This window comes from Pipra filicauda, unplaced genomic scaffold (genome assembly GCF_003945595.2).
Source record: "Pipra filicauda isolate LSUMZ 115617 unplaced genomic scaffold, ASM394559v2 scaffold155_size1731166_pilon, whole genome shotgun sequence".
Taxonomy (NCBI): domain Eukaryota; kingdom Metazoa; phylum Chordata; class Aves; order Passeriformes; family Pipridae; genus Pipra; species Pipra filicauda.
The window spans coordinates 1,630,001-1,644,960 of NW_024104051.1; the positions used below are offsets into that span (position 1 = coordinate 1,630,001).

At 44.4% G+C, this 14,960-nt stretch overlaps 1 protein-coding gene across 4 annotated transcripts in view; it reads right to left on the bottom strand.

Moving 5' to 3' along the window:
• The window catches only part of SALL3 (spalt like transcription factor 3), a 47,981-nt gene extending 36,879 nt beyond the window's left edge, over nt 1-11,102 (bottom strand). For all 4 annotated transcript variants that reach the window (XM_039379108.1, XM_039379107.1, XM_027739837.2 and 1 more), the window contains exon 1: nt 10,831-11,102. In XM_039379108.1, the coding sequence (XP_039235042.1) occupies nt 10,831-10,909 (79 nt within the window). In that variant the 5' untranslated portion in view covers nt 10,910-11,102. The remainder of the gene's footprint in view (nt 1-10,830) is intronic.
• Between the last annotated feature and the right edge of the window lie 3,858 nt (nt 11,103-14,960).

Consider the following 14,960-nt stretch of genomic DNA (forward strand, 5'->3'; position numbering starts at 1 on the left):
GCTAATATGTATAATGTGTAAGCTTTCCAAAGAAACTTTCAGTACTGGTGCCCACTGCCAGGAGGTATCGATAAGGACCTGCTCAGCATGTCAAGACAATAAGCAGGCTAGCATACTAATTTGCAAACTCAAAGAAATGGCCGTTTGCATTTGAAATATAACTTGTGGAAAAGTACACATGTAATACAGCTGTATAGGTATTTCTGGGATAACCACTGCTCAGCTCTGCTCTCAATGAAATGAATGCCTAGTTTTGTGCTGTCTCACAGCACAAAGTTCGCACCTATACTAAGGGGGGACCTACAGCTCTGTTTTGTATTTCTTCCCTCAACTCCTATGCCTTGAAAAGAGCAAGAACACTTTTCAGATGACCAACCCAAGTTCATTCACCTCATCACCTCATCATCTATTTGCCTTGAAATATTCAAGGACTGCTTTTGAAAAATATTTTAGAGAATAATGCTAGGAGTCACTAGGATTTTTTTTTCTACCCAAGTCAACCTGAAACTAGACATACAAAGAATCTCACCAGAGTATTTTCCATTTAGGATAAATTATTTTGACATTTCTTAAAAAATCAAACAGATCTCTCTCAAAGCTTCACTTTCTTGGACAGGTAGGCAAGCAGGTGACACAGATGGCACTGAAGTAAACGCCGCTTTGCCACAGATGATGGTACATTTCCTGCACAGCACACTGAGGCTACAAAGATGCTTCACAGAATGACAGACTATGGTCTCAATCCAGTAAGTCCTACTCAAATGAGTAGCCTTTATTCACATTAGAAACACTGCTGAAATTAACAGGATTGAACTATGAACTAGTCATGCAAACAAGCACTTGTGGGGGGAAACAAGGAAGACTGAAAATTACAACTGATAAATATTTTTTATTATATATGTCTGTATAGGACAAATGGACATCACCCAGTGTATTACACAAATGGGGTTTCTAACATCCCTTTTGGTAGTACTTACTAATATGAAAGCACTAAGGTACTGTGTTTATTGTTGCTTTTGAAGTGTAAGTCTTCACTGAATTCAACAAGAAATAAAGCTTAAAAGCATTCTACATGAAAGGATATTTTTGCTGTTTTCTTAAAATTCAGTCACTTTATGAATGACAGAAATCAATACCAAAATTTAATCATTACTCCAGAATATTAAAAATGTTAAATGCTAAAATATTAAGCTAAAATTAATTTTTGGTTTTTTAGTTACACAATATATCTATTGTGGGAAAACATAGCATTTTTCCATAGTTCTTTATGCTTTATAGCTTGCTTTCATTTTTTGATATATTACAAAGTGATTGACTCCATTAGGTAGAGAAGAATTTCATCTTTTTTCTTCTATTTTTTACTGAAGAGAAATAATATTTTTTATTATTACAGGGAGGATGTGATGCAGTAAAAATTTTCAAGGACTTCGGGGGAATTAATCGAAGACTTGCTTAATCTTACAGACATGGGTTGAATTTTGCAGTTCTTAGTTACACAAAAGGTGTTGAATGGGAGTTTTGTGCAGCAGTCAGGATCTCAGCCACTAATAACCTCTCAGTTATTTTCTTTTTCTCATTAGCAGTCTAACAGCTAACAGACTAATCTGAAGCTGCTATGGGATGCAAGACGAATTACAGCATATAAAGCTTACCCTATGAAAACAGGTGAAAAATCGCAGGCAGCATCTCTCAAATGGTACCCGGGGCGAGCTCCTAAGCAGGTAGCAGCCCACAGAGCCGCGGTGGCTCCAGCAGCGCTGTCACTTTGCATCACTGAGGTCTGGCCCTAAAATGAGCCCATAGAAATTCAAACGAAGGTATTTTGAGAAAGTCACTTTGGGGTGGTGATACCTGAAGCCACTCAGGTGTTCTGCTGACTCAATGAGAGGGGTACAAGGGGCTGACACCGGGAGGCTTTGCTCTGTCCCCCTCACTAAGCGTACCCACCAAACACTTTTCAGGCTGGAGCAAGGAGGATGGTGTTGGCCTGCCTCCTCAGTGCCCAAGGCAAAGGGAGAGGGGTGAAAGGGTGCCCTGGGTCCCTCAGTTTCCATCAGGAAATGTGCAGAGTTAAGAAAAAATGGCCGGTTTCGGCTACTCACACACAGGATTTGTAAACCTGGTTTTACTAGTTCTGAATTTTTATTGCAGGTAGATATCTTTTTCCTCTGTGTGAGAGGAAAGCCTCTTACATGATGTGCAAGATAAAATATAATGAATGTTGATATCTACTTTTCTACTCCTTCAAAAATGTTGATATCCACTTTTGTGAAACAGATTTAAACTAAACATCACATGCTAGTCAGGTTAATAGTGAAAACATATACGGCTTATTAAATGCCCACTTTTTTAGGACTAACTGTTTCCAGTCTGGAAAAAACCCTAACCAACCAATGTGTCTCACCTTTGCTCCAGAATCTTTTCCTTTTGTCCCATCATAACTCAGTTCTAGTTCCACACATGTAAATTACCTGAAAAGAGCCTTTTCAATAATATTAAATAAGGACTATTACAATAAAATGATCTCACACTATTTAGTGTTTTGTTATTTTGTTACTCTGTATTATGGAATCTTCAAATTATGTATGACTCATAAGACACTTTGGTAAAATCAATGTTTCCTATAACTTGCACCTAGATTAAATGTTGATACCTTCCTGAAGCATTAAAACAAAACTGCCTTGTAAAGGAATCCAACAAATGTGTGAGTAAAATATTTTCTGAAGCTTCCTTTTAGACTACACACAACAATACAAATGAAAGCATGGAAAAGTGTTGTATGAATTACTACTATTTCTGCATTCAGAGCTGCGTAATTGAGAGCTAATTAATATTTCTTTCAGAAAGATAAAAAAAAAACACTGAGAAGCAGTGTACAAACTGTGAAGAAGTTTCAGGGAAATTGCATTTGTTAGCATCAGCTAAAGCTAAAATATCTGCTAACTATGAAGACAGATGCATATAATGCTCTCGCATGCAAATCCAATAATAATTTCAAAGTGCAGTTCACAGCATTCTTGTCTATTTAAACAAGCATTATTATAAATAAAACTCTGAGCCTATCGCACTGATACAGGACAAGTATTTACCACTGCTATCATCAGAATAGACAAACTTATTTTTCCCCAAGCACAGATTCAATAAAGGAAGAAACTACTGAAAAAAAAAAACATAAATTTTTTTGTTTTAAAAATCATATTAATTTGGAAGCAGTTGCCTTGTAGCAACAAATTGATCCTGGAGAAGAACACTTTTTCCTTAGCTCTATCATCTCTTATAACTGACGAAGCTTTTAAAGAAAGTTTTCTTAAATTGTTAGAACACGTTTATTTTCTTGCAAATTAATTCTTTTTAACTCTTTATGATAGCTTTGAATCCCATAAAGAAAGATGAATTATCACATACTGAGCCCAAGCTGTGAAACAGGAGGAGACAAATAGAGACCCCTACTGTGTTTAACAATCTAGAAGAAATTCCAGACTCAAAAGAAAAATTTTCTGTCCCTTTTCTCAGACCACAAAAACTGTTAGTATGGATTTGAACAGTGGAGGGCACTCTTGCTATGCAAAACCCGGTACTGACCTGGCACACTCGGTTTGATCTATTCAGTAGCCTAAATCTCAGAATTTGTTAAGTAACAGCCACCTGTGGCACAAGCACTAACTGTACTCTGGTTAAAACATTTGCAGTTTCTAATCTGCGCAGTGAAGCACTTCAGTATCTCAAACACTGGTGCCTTTCTGCGTGGATGCAGATGTGGAACAGATGCAAGCTTCACAAATTGTTTGTAATATTTCTGCAAGGTATCATATTAAACAGGCCCTGTGCTATGTTTTTCAAAATCATAGAAACAGCTATTCAGTTGGCTGTTATGGCATGTATACATTAATTTCGGGTTGTAAAGAATTTGTGTACAAATAATGATGATGGCTGCAGTAACCACCTTTATTTGGAATGCATCAACTTTTACTGGGAATCCTAAAAAAAACCCAAAAAAACAAAAAAACAAAACAAAACAAAAAAACCGAGGCCAATGCTTCTAACATAGCTGAGATGAAACAGACATTGAAAAACCAAACCAAAACAAATAAACTAGAAGAAAGAAGGAGCAGCGTAAATTCTGTATAGCTTTCCTATTTTGAAAAGTGTATCATTAAGTACATCTTAAACTATGTAACTCCTAACATCCTGCATGAATGAACAAAGCCAATCACTCTCTGAACAAGCACAGAAACGCTTACAAATTAGTGTTTGAAGGCTCGCAAGAAGAGAAGCTGATGTGAGGACCCAATCCTTCATCTCCTAAGTATCTCAAAACTGAACTCACAAGTCCTGGACTTGGTGACACTACTCCTCTGAGTAAAATTACTCACAATCAGGAGTGCTTGAAAGAGCAAACCTGGAGTGATTCAATGCCAGTTGTGCAGCTCAGTCATTTTGGTCTTTCACTGTTCCATATACTGCAGTATTGCACAGGATAGCAAAGCACATAATGATCTAAACAAATCCATGAGCTTTCATTATTTCCAGATCTGGGGACATTACAACATCAACAAATTCCTAAATGAAAACTATCAAATGGCACCAGGAGAAGGGATCTCCTGAAACACTGAATGACAAGTCGGTTTTGATTAACTGAAACAAAAATACGGCAGCACCTGCAGGGTTAATTAAGCAGCTCAAGATGCCGGGCTTCACAAAAGGAAACCTTTTTCCTTCTTAAAGGACTGTAAACACTTGTGCTGAACTAGATGGGCATTTGATAAGCTGTACAGCATGTAGCAAACTCCGAGGGATCTCTAGTTAACACTCAAATTCAGTGTTAACACTTAACAGAACAGTGGTAAGCCGTGCTGCCAAGGTCAACTGCACAGATGTACTAATTGTATTATGAGCTTGACATCTAGTGGCCACCCCTGGCAGGGCAAAGCAGGCAAAGGTTAAATCAGCAAGCCTTGTCAAAGCACTTCTAACTACCCACCCTCAGGGAGAGGAGGCCTGGGGAAGCTTTCTGGTGCTCCGCGATCCCACCTTCTCCCCGGCAATCCCAGGCTGAGCTCCCGCAGCACCCGCGCAGCGCCCACCTGCGCCCCCCGAACCCACCCCGGCCCGCAGCCCGGCGGCCACCGCAGGAGGTCAACAGCCTGCCCGAGTACTTCGGTGCGCCTCGCTCTCTGGCTCAAAAGTTTGGAAATTTTGTTGGTGTTTCTTTTGCAAACAGCGATAGAGTTCAGATTTTTTCGGGGGGGAGGGTGTGGAATGGCGAAACTGGGGAGGGGGGAGGGAACACGCCATACACACCAGTATTAGAGAGTGGCAGTAAGAATTTCAGAAGGGCTTTTTGTAAAGATTTATCTTATCCCACATAATAAAAAAGTCCCCTCTCTTTAGTCCTCTATCTTTTCACTTTTCAACTTAAATGAATTTTTTAAATGTGTTGCTTTATGGTTTTCTATCACCCTTATAAACAATTATTTTTCTGGTTTTCACGATTTTGAAGGGTTTTTCCTTGGTAAGAAGAAATGTACTCTAGGTCTAACAGCATTACAACTGAACCAGCTCCTAAAAGTACATTTTGGCCTAAATCCCCTTTTTTGTATTAATGGAAAACATTTAGTTAGGAAAACACCACTACATTAAGTGGGAAAGTTTTAGAGTGTAAAGGAAACAGGATTTACATTGATATGTACAATTCAATACAAATTCACTGCTGAAACTAGATTTACTTGTGCTTCCTCTGGAAAAAAGATATAGAAAATTACTCTTATTTTACTAATACAATACTATGAAAGAAATTATTTTTACATGCTTCATTTTGGAAAATGTGTCAGTACTTAACTATTTTATTGTCATGCCAGACCTGGTTTATTATCAGCAAAAGTGATTGACTCATGCCCTGAATGATGGATTGTCAACAGATATGCTTGTCTATTCTTGGCAGTCAACAAATCAAATGAAGGAGAGATACCCAGAAAATCTTCCCAGGATTCAGACTATTTTTCAGATGGCACTATTACTTGCTATTCATTAGGTTATTTTTACTCTTTTTTTAATGCCACACATTTGTTGAGTTGTAGCTTTTCCCCTCTCTTAGGCAAGGAAAAGTAATTTTCAACAGCTAAATGTATGCATATTAATAGCTTAATTACACAGAATTTTAACCACCACACCTTTCAAAATTTCCTCCCTCCCACTCTGAAAAAAGTCTTAATGTCTACCTCAGGAGATCACTTCAAGACCAGCATCACTAGATAAAATCTGACCCAGTTTTGTCTACTTTCATTGTTATATATACATCAACAAATTGGCTGATTGCTGTAGTTTCCTTATTACTCCAAATAATTTTCTATTCCTAACACAATTCAAAGCAGAGTATTTTTAAAATTATACAAATACAGATGTTACATAGCTCAAATGTTAAGTCTCTACTGTAATAACAGAAGTATTTATATAAAGTTTCAATTACCGTTTCTCACCAAAGGCACAATTTATAGCAATACTTATTTGGCCTTTTTCAAAACAAAAAGCCTTCTCTTACACTTGCCTCAGAACAAACGTTTGCAAAAATCACCTAAGTTTTATGTTTACTGACAGCTGCTTGCGACTTAGCAAGTTTTAAACGCAACAGTGTCTAAGCAATAGAGAATACCTCTATTTTACACGGAAGAATGTCCCCCCAAAATGTGTTTTAACCCTCTGTATATGCAGATAGAGCGAACACACGTGAAGCTGGCTGCTACATATTGAACTGCATCGTTGCTGGAGCTGAGCAAGTGTGCCTGTGGAGATGAAGAATACCGAGTGCAGTCATGAAACTGCCCAAAACTGCACAGCCCGATCCCATTTTACCAGAATGAAAAAGATCAATTAGTTTAGACTATGTTGTATGTATTGAAGTGTGGGTGGAAAAAGAGGACCAATATTTTAAAAAATTACTGCAAAAAGCACATTAGAAAACTGCCATTAACAGTTTATTACAAGGTGATCTCTTCCACCTCAGGCTAAAATACGATACCTCTTTGCCAGAAACTTCACAAGAAAAAGTCCAAAGCATCATTTGTCATCACTCTTACCAGAACCTCACCTGCACACTCTTGACAATTACTCTTCAGCATTACAAAAAAAAAAAAAAAAAAAAAAAAAAAAAAAAATCCCCTTTCTATTATCCTTACCTTAAAAATACAAATGTCTGTGGTTTAATTTAAAAGTAATCAGAGTTGAAGCATGTGCATTGTATCTACAATTCTGATTCATTTGTAATCTGTTGAATTAGGCAAGTGTATCAGAAATGATTTACAATGATTTAAATTTACTGAGAAACTGAGATTATTGTATTCTACAGTCATCTGAGTACTGCTGCTGCTGTTTTTAAATGATTTCCAGCAGATCTTATTTAGCAACCTCAAAGTGTGGGGTTTTTTTAATAGGTATCTTTTGTTCACTCTTCTACAGTGCAATTGTTCAAGAAATACATCATCAGCTGTTAACACTTCCCTTCAAAATTATTAAAAAAATATATTTTTAGCATTTCACTTTCAACAAATAATTTCAAATAATTTTGAGTGTATTATCTGTAGTTGATGACGTTGCTAATTATCTTCAGATTTCCAACAGATTATCTTGCCACCATGACATTGCCCTGTTTGAATGCAGTTGTGTTATGCTGTAGCCCAAGCTGGCTATAAAATTATTTGTTTAAATTCTAAAACTTCTGTGATAACGTTAACGCAAAAGTTATGGTGCGACAAGTCAACTTAAAACTCAGCCTAATGTTTATCTTCCATTCTGCACACCAAACTGCCAGGCTCTTTCTGCTACTATGACTGTCCCTTCACTCCAAGGATTACATTTTTTTGATATTAATTTTTAAATGGTTCATTTTATAAAATCTATTTTGAGGTGGCATTAAACATGATTTCAATAAATAAAGAATAAGCTTCATTTGCTTAGTCTTGCATTAACTCCTTTGTAGACGAACAGCAAAATGAGTGAAAAGGCCACATGAATCAAGTAATACTGCTTAAACAGTTTGCTTTCTAGAAACGACAAATATTCTTGCACTGTGCAAACTATTTTTGGCCTGTTGCAAAATACACTCAGGAACTGTAGCAATATCTTGATTACAGCTGTGAACAGAAACGAAGGACACTGACTTGACAAGAAGTGTTCCAATTCACGAGATTTGAAGCTCTCATTATATCTGGCCTATAAAATTGCTTTCAAGTATGGCAATCGTTAGGCTTCCTAATATAACGTGTAAATGATTTACATTACACTAATGCGCACTAGATAGCCCTCTGCTCGTGTAGCCTGTCTCCACCTTGTTCACATTTCTCAAATGAAAGTGCAAAACCACTACTTCAGCTTGTTAATTGTTAACTACCAAGGGTTCCACTCTATTAATTAAAATATGTTTTAATAAAAGGAAACATAGCACATTTTGATAACAGCCTTCTAAGGCTGAAAAGTATTTACACTTGCATTTTAGGGCTGCTGTGAAAGCCGATTTTGTGCTATTCACGGACCACAATAATAACGCTTTAAAATTCCTCACTGGGATGCAATGTAGTCCTTTTGATGGAAAGACTGTCTTTCTCATTCGGCAGAAATAAATCCATTCATTTGATCATGTAGTCATTGAGGGCAATACAAAACAAACCAAGTGTGAGAAATTCTATGTGATGAAGTAAACAAAACAAAACCCCCCCAAAAAAGGGAAAAAAACCCCATTTCCATGACAAAAAGATTCTTTGTCCTTAATCTACCCACCATATGCAAGCGTTTCTTTTTAGCATATCTCTTGTTCTAATCTCGGGTGACATGGCTACATAGATAAGATTCACAAAACAAAACAAAAACCTAGTTTAACAATTTTTTTCAATTTATTAACTTGCCAGAAGTGTCATAATGAAGTAGTAGGGTTTTATTTTTCGGTATTGAAATGGATTCAGAGGATGTAAAAGTTTATAATGCTAACGAAAAATTCTTAGACCTAGAACCCACACCAACAGAGATGGGCTCAACAAATCTTGTTTGCATAATAAAATATTAACTCTCATTTGCTTGCCTACACTAATTTATTTTACATGACCACAGTTTCCTAAGGAAACAAAAAATTTGAAAATGCACTGCTTTGCTCCTCCACTGTGACAGAAGGAAGCATTTCTTCGTGTTCCTGTTAATGTCAATACCCAAGTGGGTTTTCCTGGAGCAGTAGCAGTAGCCCCCTTAGCCCCCTTAGCAGTGGGACTCACTCCCTGCCTCCCCAAATACCCTGGGAAGGAGCAGGAGGCTTAACAATTTGCCAGTCTGACAGATGTTTTAACCTGATGAAGTGGATTCACGTTGCCTTAAGCTTCAGGGCTGTAAAGTTCGGATACAATAGTCAAAATCCTCCTCAGGCTTCAACTTTGCTGCCTTTCTCTACCCAGAGATGCAACTTAAGAGTAATTATAGTTTTAAAGCAGGAGAAGGACTTTTTTTTTTTTCCTTTTCGAAGGGAGGGAGAGGGGGGATAAAACAGTGGAGGAAGGGGCCTACACAGAAAGCCGAAAACACTGGGGCTCCTGCTTGGCTACGTGAGAAACTAAGAAAGCAGTGGGCTCTCTGCAAAGAGGAAAAGAAAAACTTTCAAGTGGAAGCTTTCAACTTAGCCCAGGAGAAGGGAGCATGGGCTGCGGCGTGCCTTTGCACGCTGCAGCGCCAGGGCTAAGAGAATTAAAACTGAAAATTAAAAAGAAAGAGACAGAGAAGGAAGAAGAAAACCCTGCAGCCCTATTCTCGAAAATAAAATTACAGCAAAGAGGAAATAAGGCGTGATCCAAATCTCTCCAGCCCTGGACACTTGTTCACGAGCCGCCTGGCAACCCATATGCATAAAAGCAAGTGTGCGTGTGCCTGCGTGTGGGGAGGGAGCGAGGAATGGCGGATGGGCGAAAAAATAACCCGTCCCCACAGCAGCCGGCGCGACAGGGGCTGGTGGCGGTGGTGGCACTCCGTGTCACCTACCACTGATAATAATTACAGTCGCAGCAGAGCCAGGAGGCGAAAGGGGAAGGGGGGGGAGGCGAAAAGCTGCTGTTCAATCTTCTCGAAAATAATGAAACCAACTCCGCTGGCCCTGCGCACCCGAGCGATCCTGCCCGCCTCTGCCGGGGTCCCGGCCGCTCCCCCGGGACAGACGGAGGGAGCGGCCAGGGTAGCCCCCGCAGCACGCGCGGGCGACCCGGGGCGACGGGGGCAGCCCCTGGCAGCGGCTGCAGTGGGGCTGCCCCGTGGCCCGGTCGCCCGCGGGAGCTCCTGCAGGGCACCCCGGCCCCGGCTGTCCCAACTTTCCTGCCGGTGGGGCGAGGGGAATATGGCTTCTGTCCGCTCCGAGCCTCTGCCAGGAGGGAGCAGGAGGGAGAAAAAGGGGGTACCCAGTCACACAGCGCGAGGGAGCGCAGCAGGAGCAGGCAGGAGGAGGCAGGCGCTGCTCCGGGGCGCCCGCTCCTGCAGCTGGTGGAGCCCGGGTGAGTAGGGAGGGAGGGCCGACCCCTTCGCCGATCCCAGCCGCGATCAAAGCGCTGGGGAGGCCGAGAGGTTGCTGCTGGGAGGGCTGGTTAAAGGCAGGGGGTGGGCTGCAGAAACTTGGCAAAACTGCGAACTTCTCAGTTCCGCTGCTTCTTCCCCCAGCTGCTTTAATTCCCATTCTCCCGCTGCAGTGCGATTGCGCTCCCATGTTCACCATCACCATAAATTCACCTATCTCCATCCGAAACACCCTCACAAAAAAGAGAGAGAGAGAGAGAGAGAGAGAGAGAGGAGAAAGAAGCCGCCAGGAGCCCTTACCGTGCTCAGAAACTACCTCCGCTTGCAGCTCTTCGTCCGACCTGAGATGCTGAGGTTTCGCTTGCTTTCGACGAGACATGCTGCTAACTGAGCCGTCTTGACTCTGCTTTTTGCAGAGGCATCAGCGACGTGGAGGTGGAAAGGAGAGGGGGGAGGAATTGGGAACGAGGGAAGGAGGGCTGGGGGTTGGAAATAACTGTTCACAAATAAAAGTCGAGTTGCAAAACAAACCAAACAAACAACAGAAAAGGCAACAAACACCACGGGGGAAAAAAAAAAAAAAGCAAGGCTAACCAGCCAGCCAAACTGGGAGTGAGTGAATGAGTGCGCGGGTGCGCGGGTGAGCGAGCGGGGGATGAGCCGGGCGGGGTGTGCGCGGAGCGGCGGGATGTGCGCGGGGCGGCGGGCTGGGGCGGCTGCGCGCAGCGCGCATGGGGCTCAGTAATTATGGTTGTGAATAATGCATGGCGATTAATGGTGCTGGGGGCGAGCGCGGATTGGCGCGGCTCCAGCGGACTCAGGCTGCATATGTAAATGAAGGACGGGGCTCCGCAATTAGCCGCTTCGCTCCGCCAAATGATGCGTCTCCACGGCGCCGGCAGCGCCGCCTGCGAGAGGCACCGACCGCGGCGGCGGCAGCGGCGGCGGCGGCAGCAGCAGCAGCAGCGAAGCACACACGCACCACGCAGAAGGGAATCTGTTTTGCACACACTTTACACAGCATATGTGCAAGGTTCACTTGTTGGGAAAGGTCACGATCTTCGCTTTTCTGTCCGTCCTTCTTTCTTCCCCCTGTCTCTCAGTTTCTTTTGCTTTGCTTTCTTTCGGGCTTCCCCCACCCCCCCTTTCTTCACATCACTCTGCGTTCTCTTCTCTCTCGGTCTCCCTTTCCCCAGAAGTTGAGCTGCAAGGCATCTGAGGCATCTGATTTCTGTGTGCGTGTGAGTAATTTCTTCCCAGGAGGAAAAGAAACTTTTGTGTAAGCCTTTTCTTTTTCTTTTCAGTGTGCTTTCTTTTTCGGCGTTGCTCTGCTCTTTCCCCTTGGTCTTCACATGCTTGTCTTTAGCTCTTCCTCCATCCTGTCTCCTTTTCCGTCGCTCTTTCTGTCTCCCCTTCCCTGCTGACTTTTGTTCTGTTGACTCTCTCGAAAGCGCACGCACGCAAACGCAGAAGACCTTGGGCAGTTTTGTCTTTCACCTCTCCTTCCTTCTTCTTTGTCTTGCAGCTTCTTTCTCCAAGCAGAGACTCCCCGTTGGTGGTCACTTCCTGTTGTCCATTGGTAGGAAGTTTTTTTTTCTTTCTTCCCCCTCTCTCTCAGGTTGTAATGACTTTTTGTGACACTCCTCACCCTTCCGCCCACCTCCCCCCCCCGGCTCAGCCGTGTGTCCTTTTAGCTAATGACAGCGGGCTCGCGTGTGCGCCGATGAGCAAGTCCTTGGTCTCCAGCAAATAGCATGGATCCTCTCCCAGTTTTGGGGGGTGGGGGGTGGCTGTTGTTGTCGCTGGGGCAATCCCCCCTCCCCTGCCTTGCCGCGTTCGCAGAGGCTCCGGCAGCCGCTCCCTGCGCGGCGGGTCCGCCGGTCGCTGACTCCGCTCCGTGCCGAGGAGCGCTGCGCACACCGCGGCCGCTCTTGATTTCGGGCAGATAAACTTTCAAGTTTGGGAGCGGTGCGGGTCACACGGCAGCTCCTCCTACTCTCCTCCTCCTCCTCCGCCTCCCGTGCCGCGCTGCCGGGGCTGCCGCCGGGGCTGCCCCCAGCCCCGCAGCCCGATGCGCTCCCCGCCGCCGCCGAGCCTCCCTCTCTGCACGCACTTTCCCAACAGAGGCTTTTCTCGCAGGCCCCCCCTTTTTTTGTAAAAGTGAGGAGGGGGGGGTGGGGAAAGACTTCCCTCTCCTCCAACCCCCCGCTTCCTCCTCTATCGCATTACAAGTTACCGGGGAGCCGGGCCTAGCCTCCCCCGCCCCGTCCCGCCGGCTCGCGTCCCTCCCGCCCCGTCCGTCCCCCGGGGAGGCGGGCGGCCCCTCTGCCGCGCAGCAGCTCCGTCTCCCCGGCCGCCGCCACAAGTTGCCGCTTCCCGTGGCCGTCCCTGCCCGCCTCCCCCTCTCGGCCGGGGCGGGCGGGGAGCGTGGCCAGCCCGCTCCCATGGCAGCCAGCCGCCGCTAGGATGTACCCCACCGTCGCCGATCGCCGTCGCACCGCGCAGGGGTCCGCAGTGCGCGCACTGCCCTGTCGCGCAGCTCCGCGCCGTGCTGTGCATGTGTGCTTTCGGGGCGGGGGGCTCCTCCTGCGACCCCCTCCGCCGTTTTGCTTTGTTTGAGGGGGGGTTTTTTCTCATTTTTTTTCTTTTTCTTTCTCTCTCTCTTTTTTTTTTTTTTTTTTTAAATCTGTTACTCGCAGCCCGGCCCCTGCGCGCCGCTCCCCCGCCGACCCCCGCCCCGTGCCGCGCTCGGCGGAGCGACCCCGGCCACGGCCCCTGCCTTCGCAGGGGCGCGCAGGCGCAGCCCACCTTACCGGGCGCGGGAGGGAGGCGGGCAGCTCCGCGCATGGGGCCGGGATCAGTGAAAGGGATTTCCTCCTAATACCCCCACCCCAGCCCGTGTAATCCAGCCCTAGTCCTTAAAACACACTAACCCCGGCTTCTTTGGGAGCCTTCTCTATGTAAACTTTCCCTGCTGATAGCTCCCTTTATCTCGTGCGCTCTGATACCCTGTCTCTGGGCTTTCGGTTTATTCCCCGCTTTTATGTTGGTAGGCAAACCAAATAAAGTTAGAGGAGACAGTTTAGGCCACTTTGGATAGTTTGCTCCAACGTACAACATCAGCGATTTCTGTGGGGCAGGTATTCGTTAGAAACGGGCATTACCCTTAAGGGAAACAACACTGAAACGCCAGATCAATGCCTTTTTGGTACTAGACGAGTGTACTTTTCTGTCCTTCGTTTAGCGAGATGTATACACGACACCCCTCGCAATGATTGCCCGCTTTATAATTAAAAAACTTGTTTACTGTCTGTACATTCTAATGCATCTTCTTTCCGTGCATCAATCCTCCCTGAAAGTTTGGTCGCACTGAGCGTGTCTCGTTTAAAATATACGGAGACAATACTGATGGTTGAAATCTGATGCAATTTTCTAATATGAAGTGGGAGGGGACGAGCCCATTAATTGAGCATGTTTTTTTTTCCGTCAGATGTAGGGAGTTATTGCATTCGGCTCACACGAATAACACGTCGCGCGCGTGGGTATATGCTGCATTATATTGTAGGCAGAGGGCAGGTGAAAGCGAGCGGGTGTTCAAGTAACCTTCAGCACCGCAGCCGCGAGTGGGGAGTTGGAGTTAGGGCTTCCCGTTCAAAAACCGAGAGGGATATTTTTTCCGACTTGCTTTATGTGAAGAGGCTTAGCTACTCCCTGTGACCGAAACGTTTGCCCGGAATGAGAGAGGACGCACTTTCACCTCGCCCATGCACTTTTTTCCCCAATTGCAGTAGTATCAGAAGTGTGTCAATTTTCATCCAGTCATCTTTTGAAAGGATTTGTTGCTGTTGCTGAGGCAACTTTTTTTTTTTTTTTTTTTTTTTTTTTTTTTCCTCCCTAAACTTAGGCGTTTTCTAATGGCTCAGTGTCTGGTAGTTCCCCCAGCAGCAGACCATTTACTGAAGTGCGTTTTAAAAGTGCGATGTGGGGGGGAGAAAAAAAAAGGCAGCTCACTGACAGCGTTATAAACCCCAAACTTTGTCCTTTGTAAGAATTAAAATGATTGAAAATTAATATGATTTTACGGAACGTGAGAGAATCTTTAAGTGGAAAATTAAATAATCCCGTCTTTAATGTTTAATGAACAATGGAGAACACAACAGGCAAGAAAGGCATAATTACCAGATTTGTATCTCTTGACATTAACATATTCTAGGGTTACAAGTGATACATTTTATGGTTTTCTTTTCCCTTACGCCGCTCGCCTTTCCACTTTTTCTGTGGGAAAAAAAGCCGGCGGCGCTGAGCGGGGGTCGCGGGGCCGATTGCCGGGTGGCGCGGAGCGGCCGCTGCCCCCCGCCAGGGAAGAGCCGCGGAGCCCCGGCTCCTCCAGGCACCGCCGGGACGCACCGCCGGCAGCTGTGCACATCGCC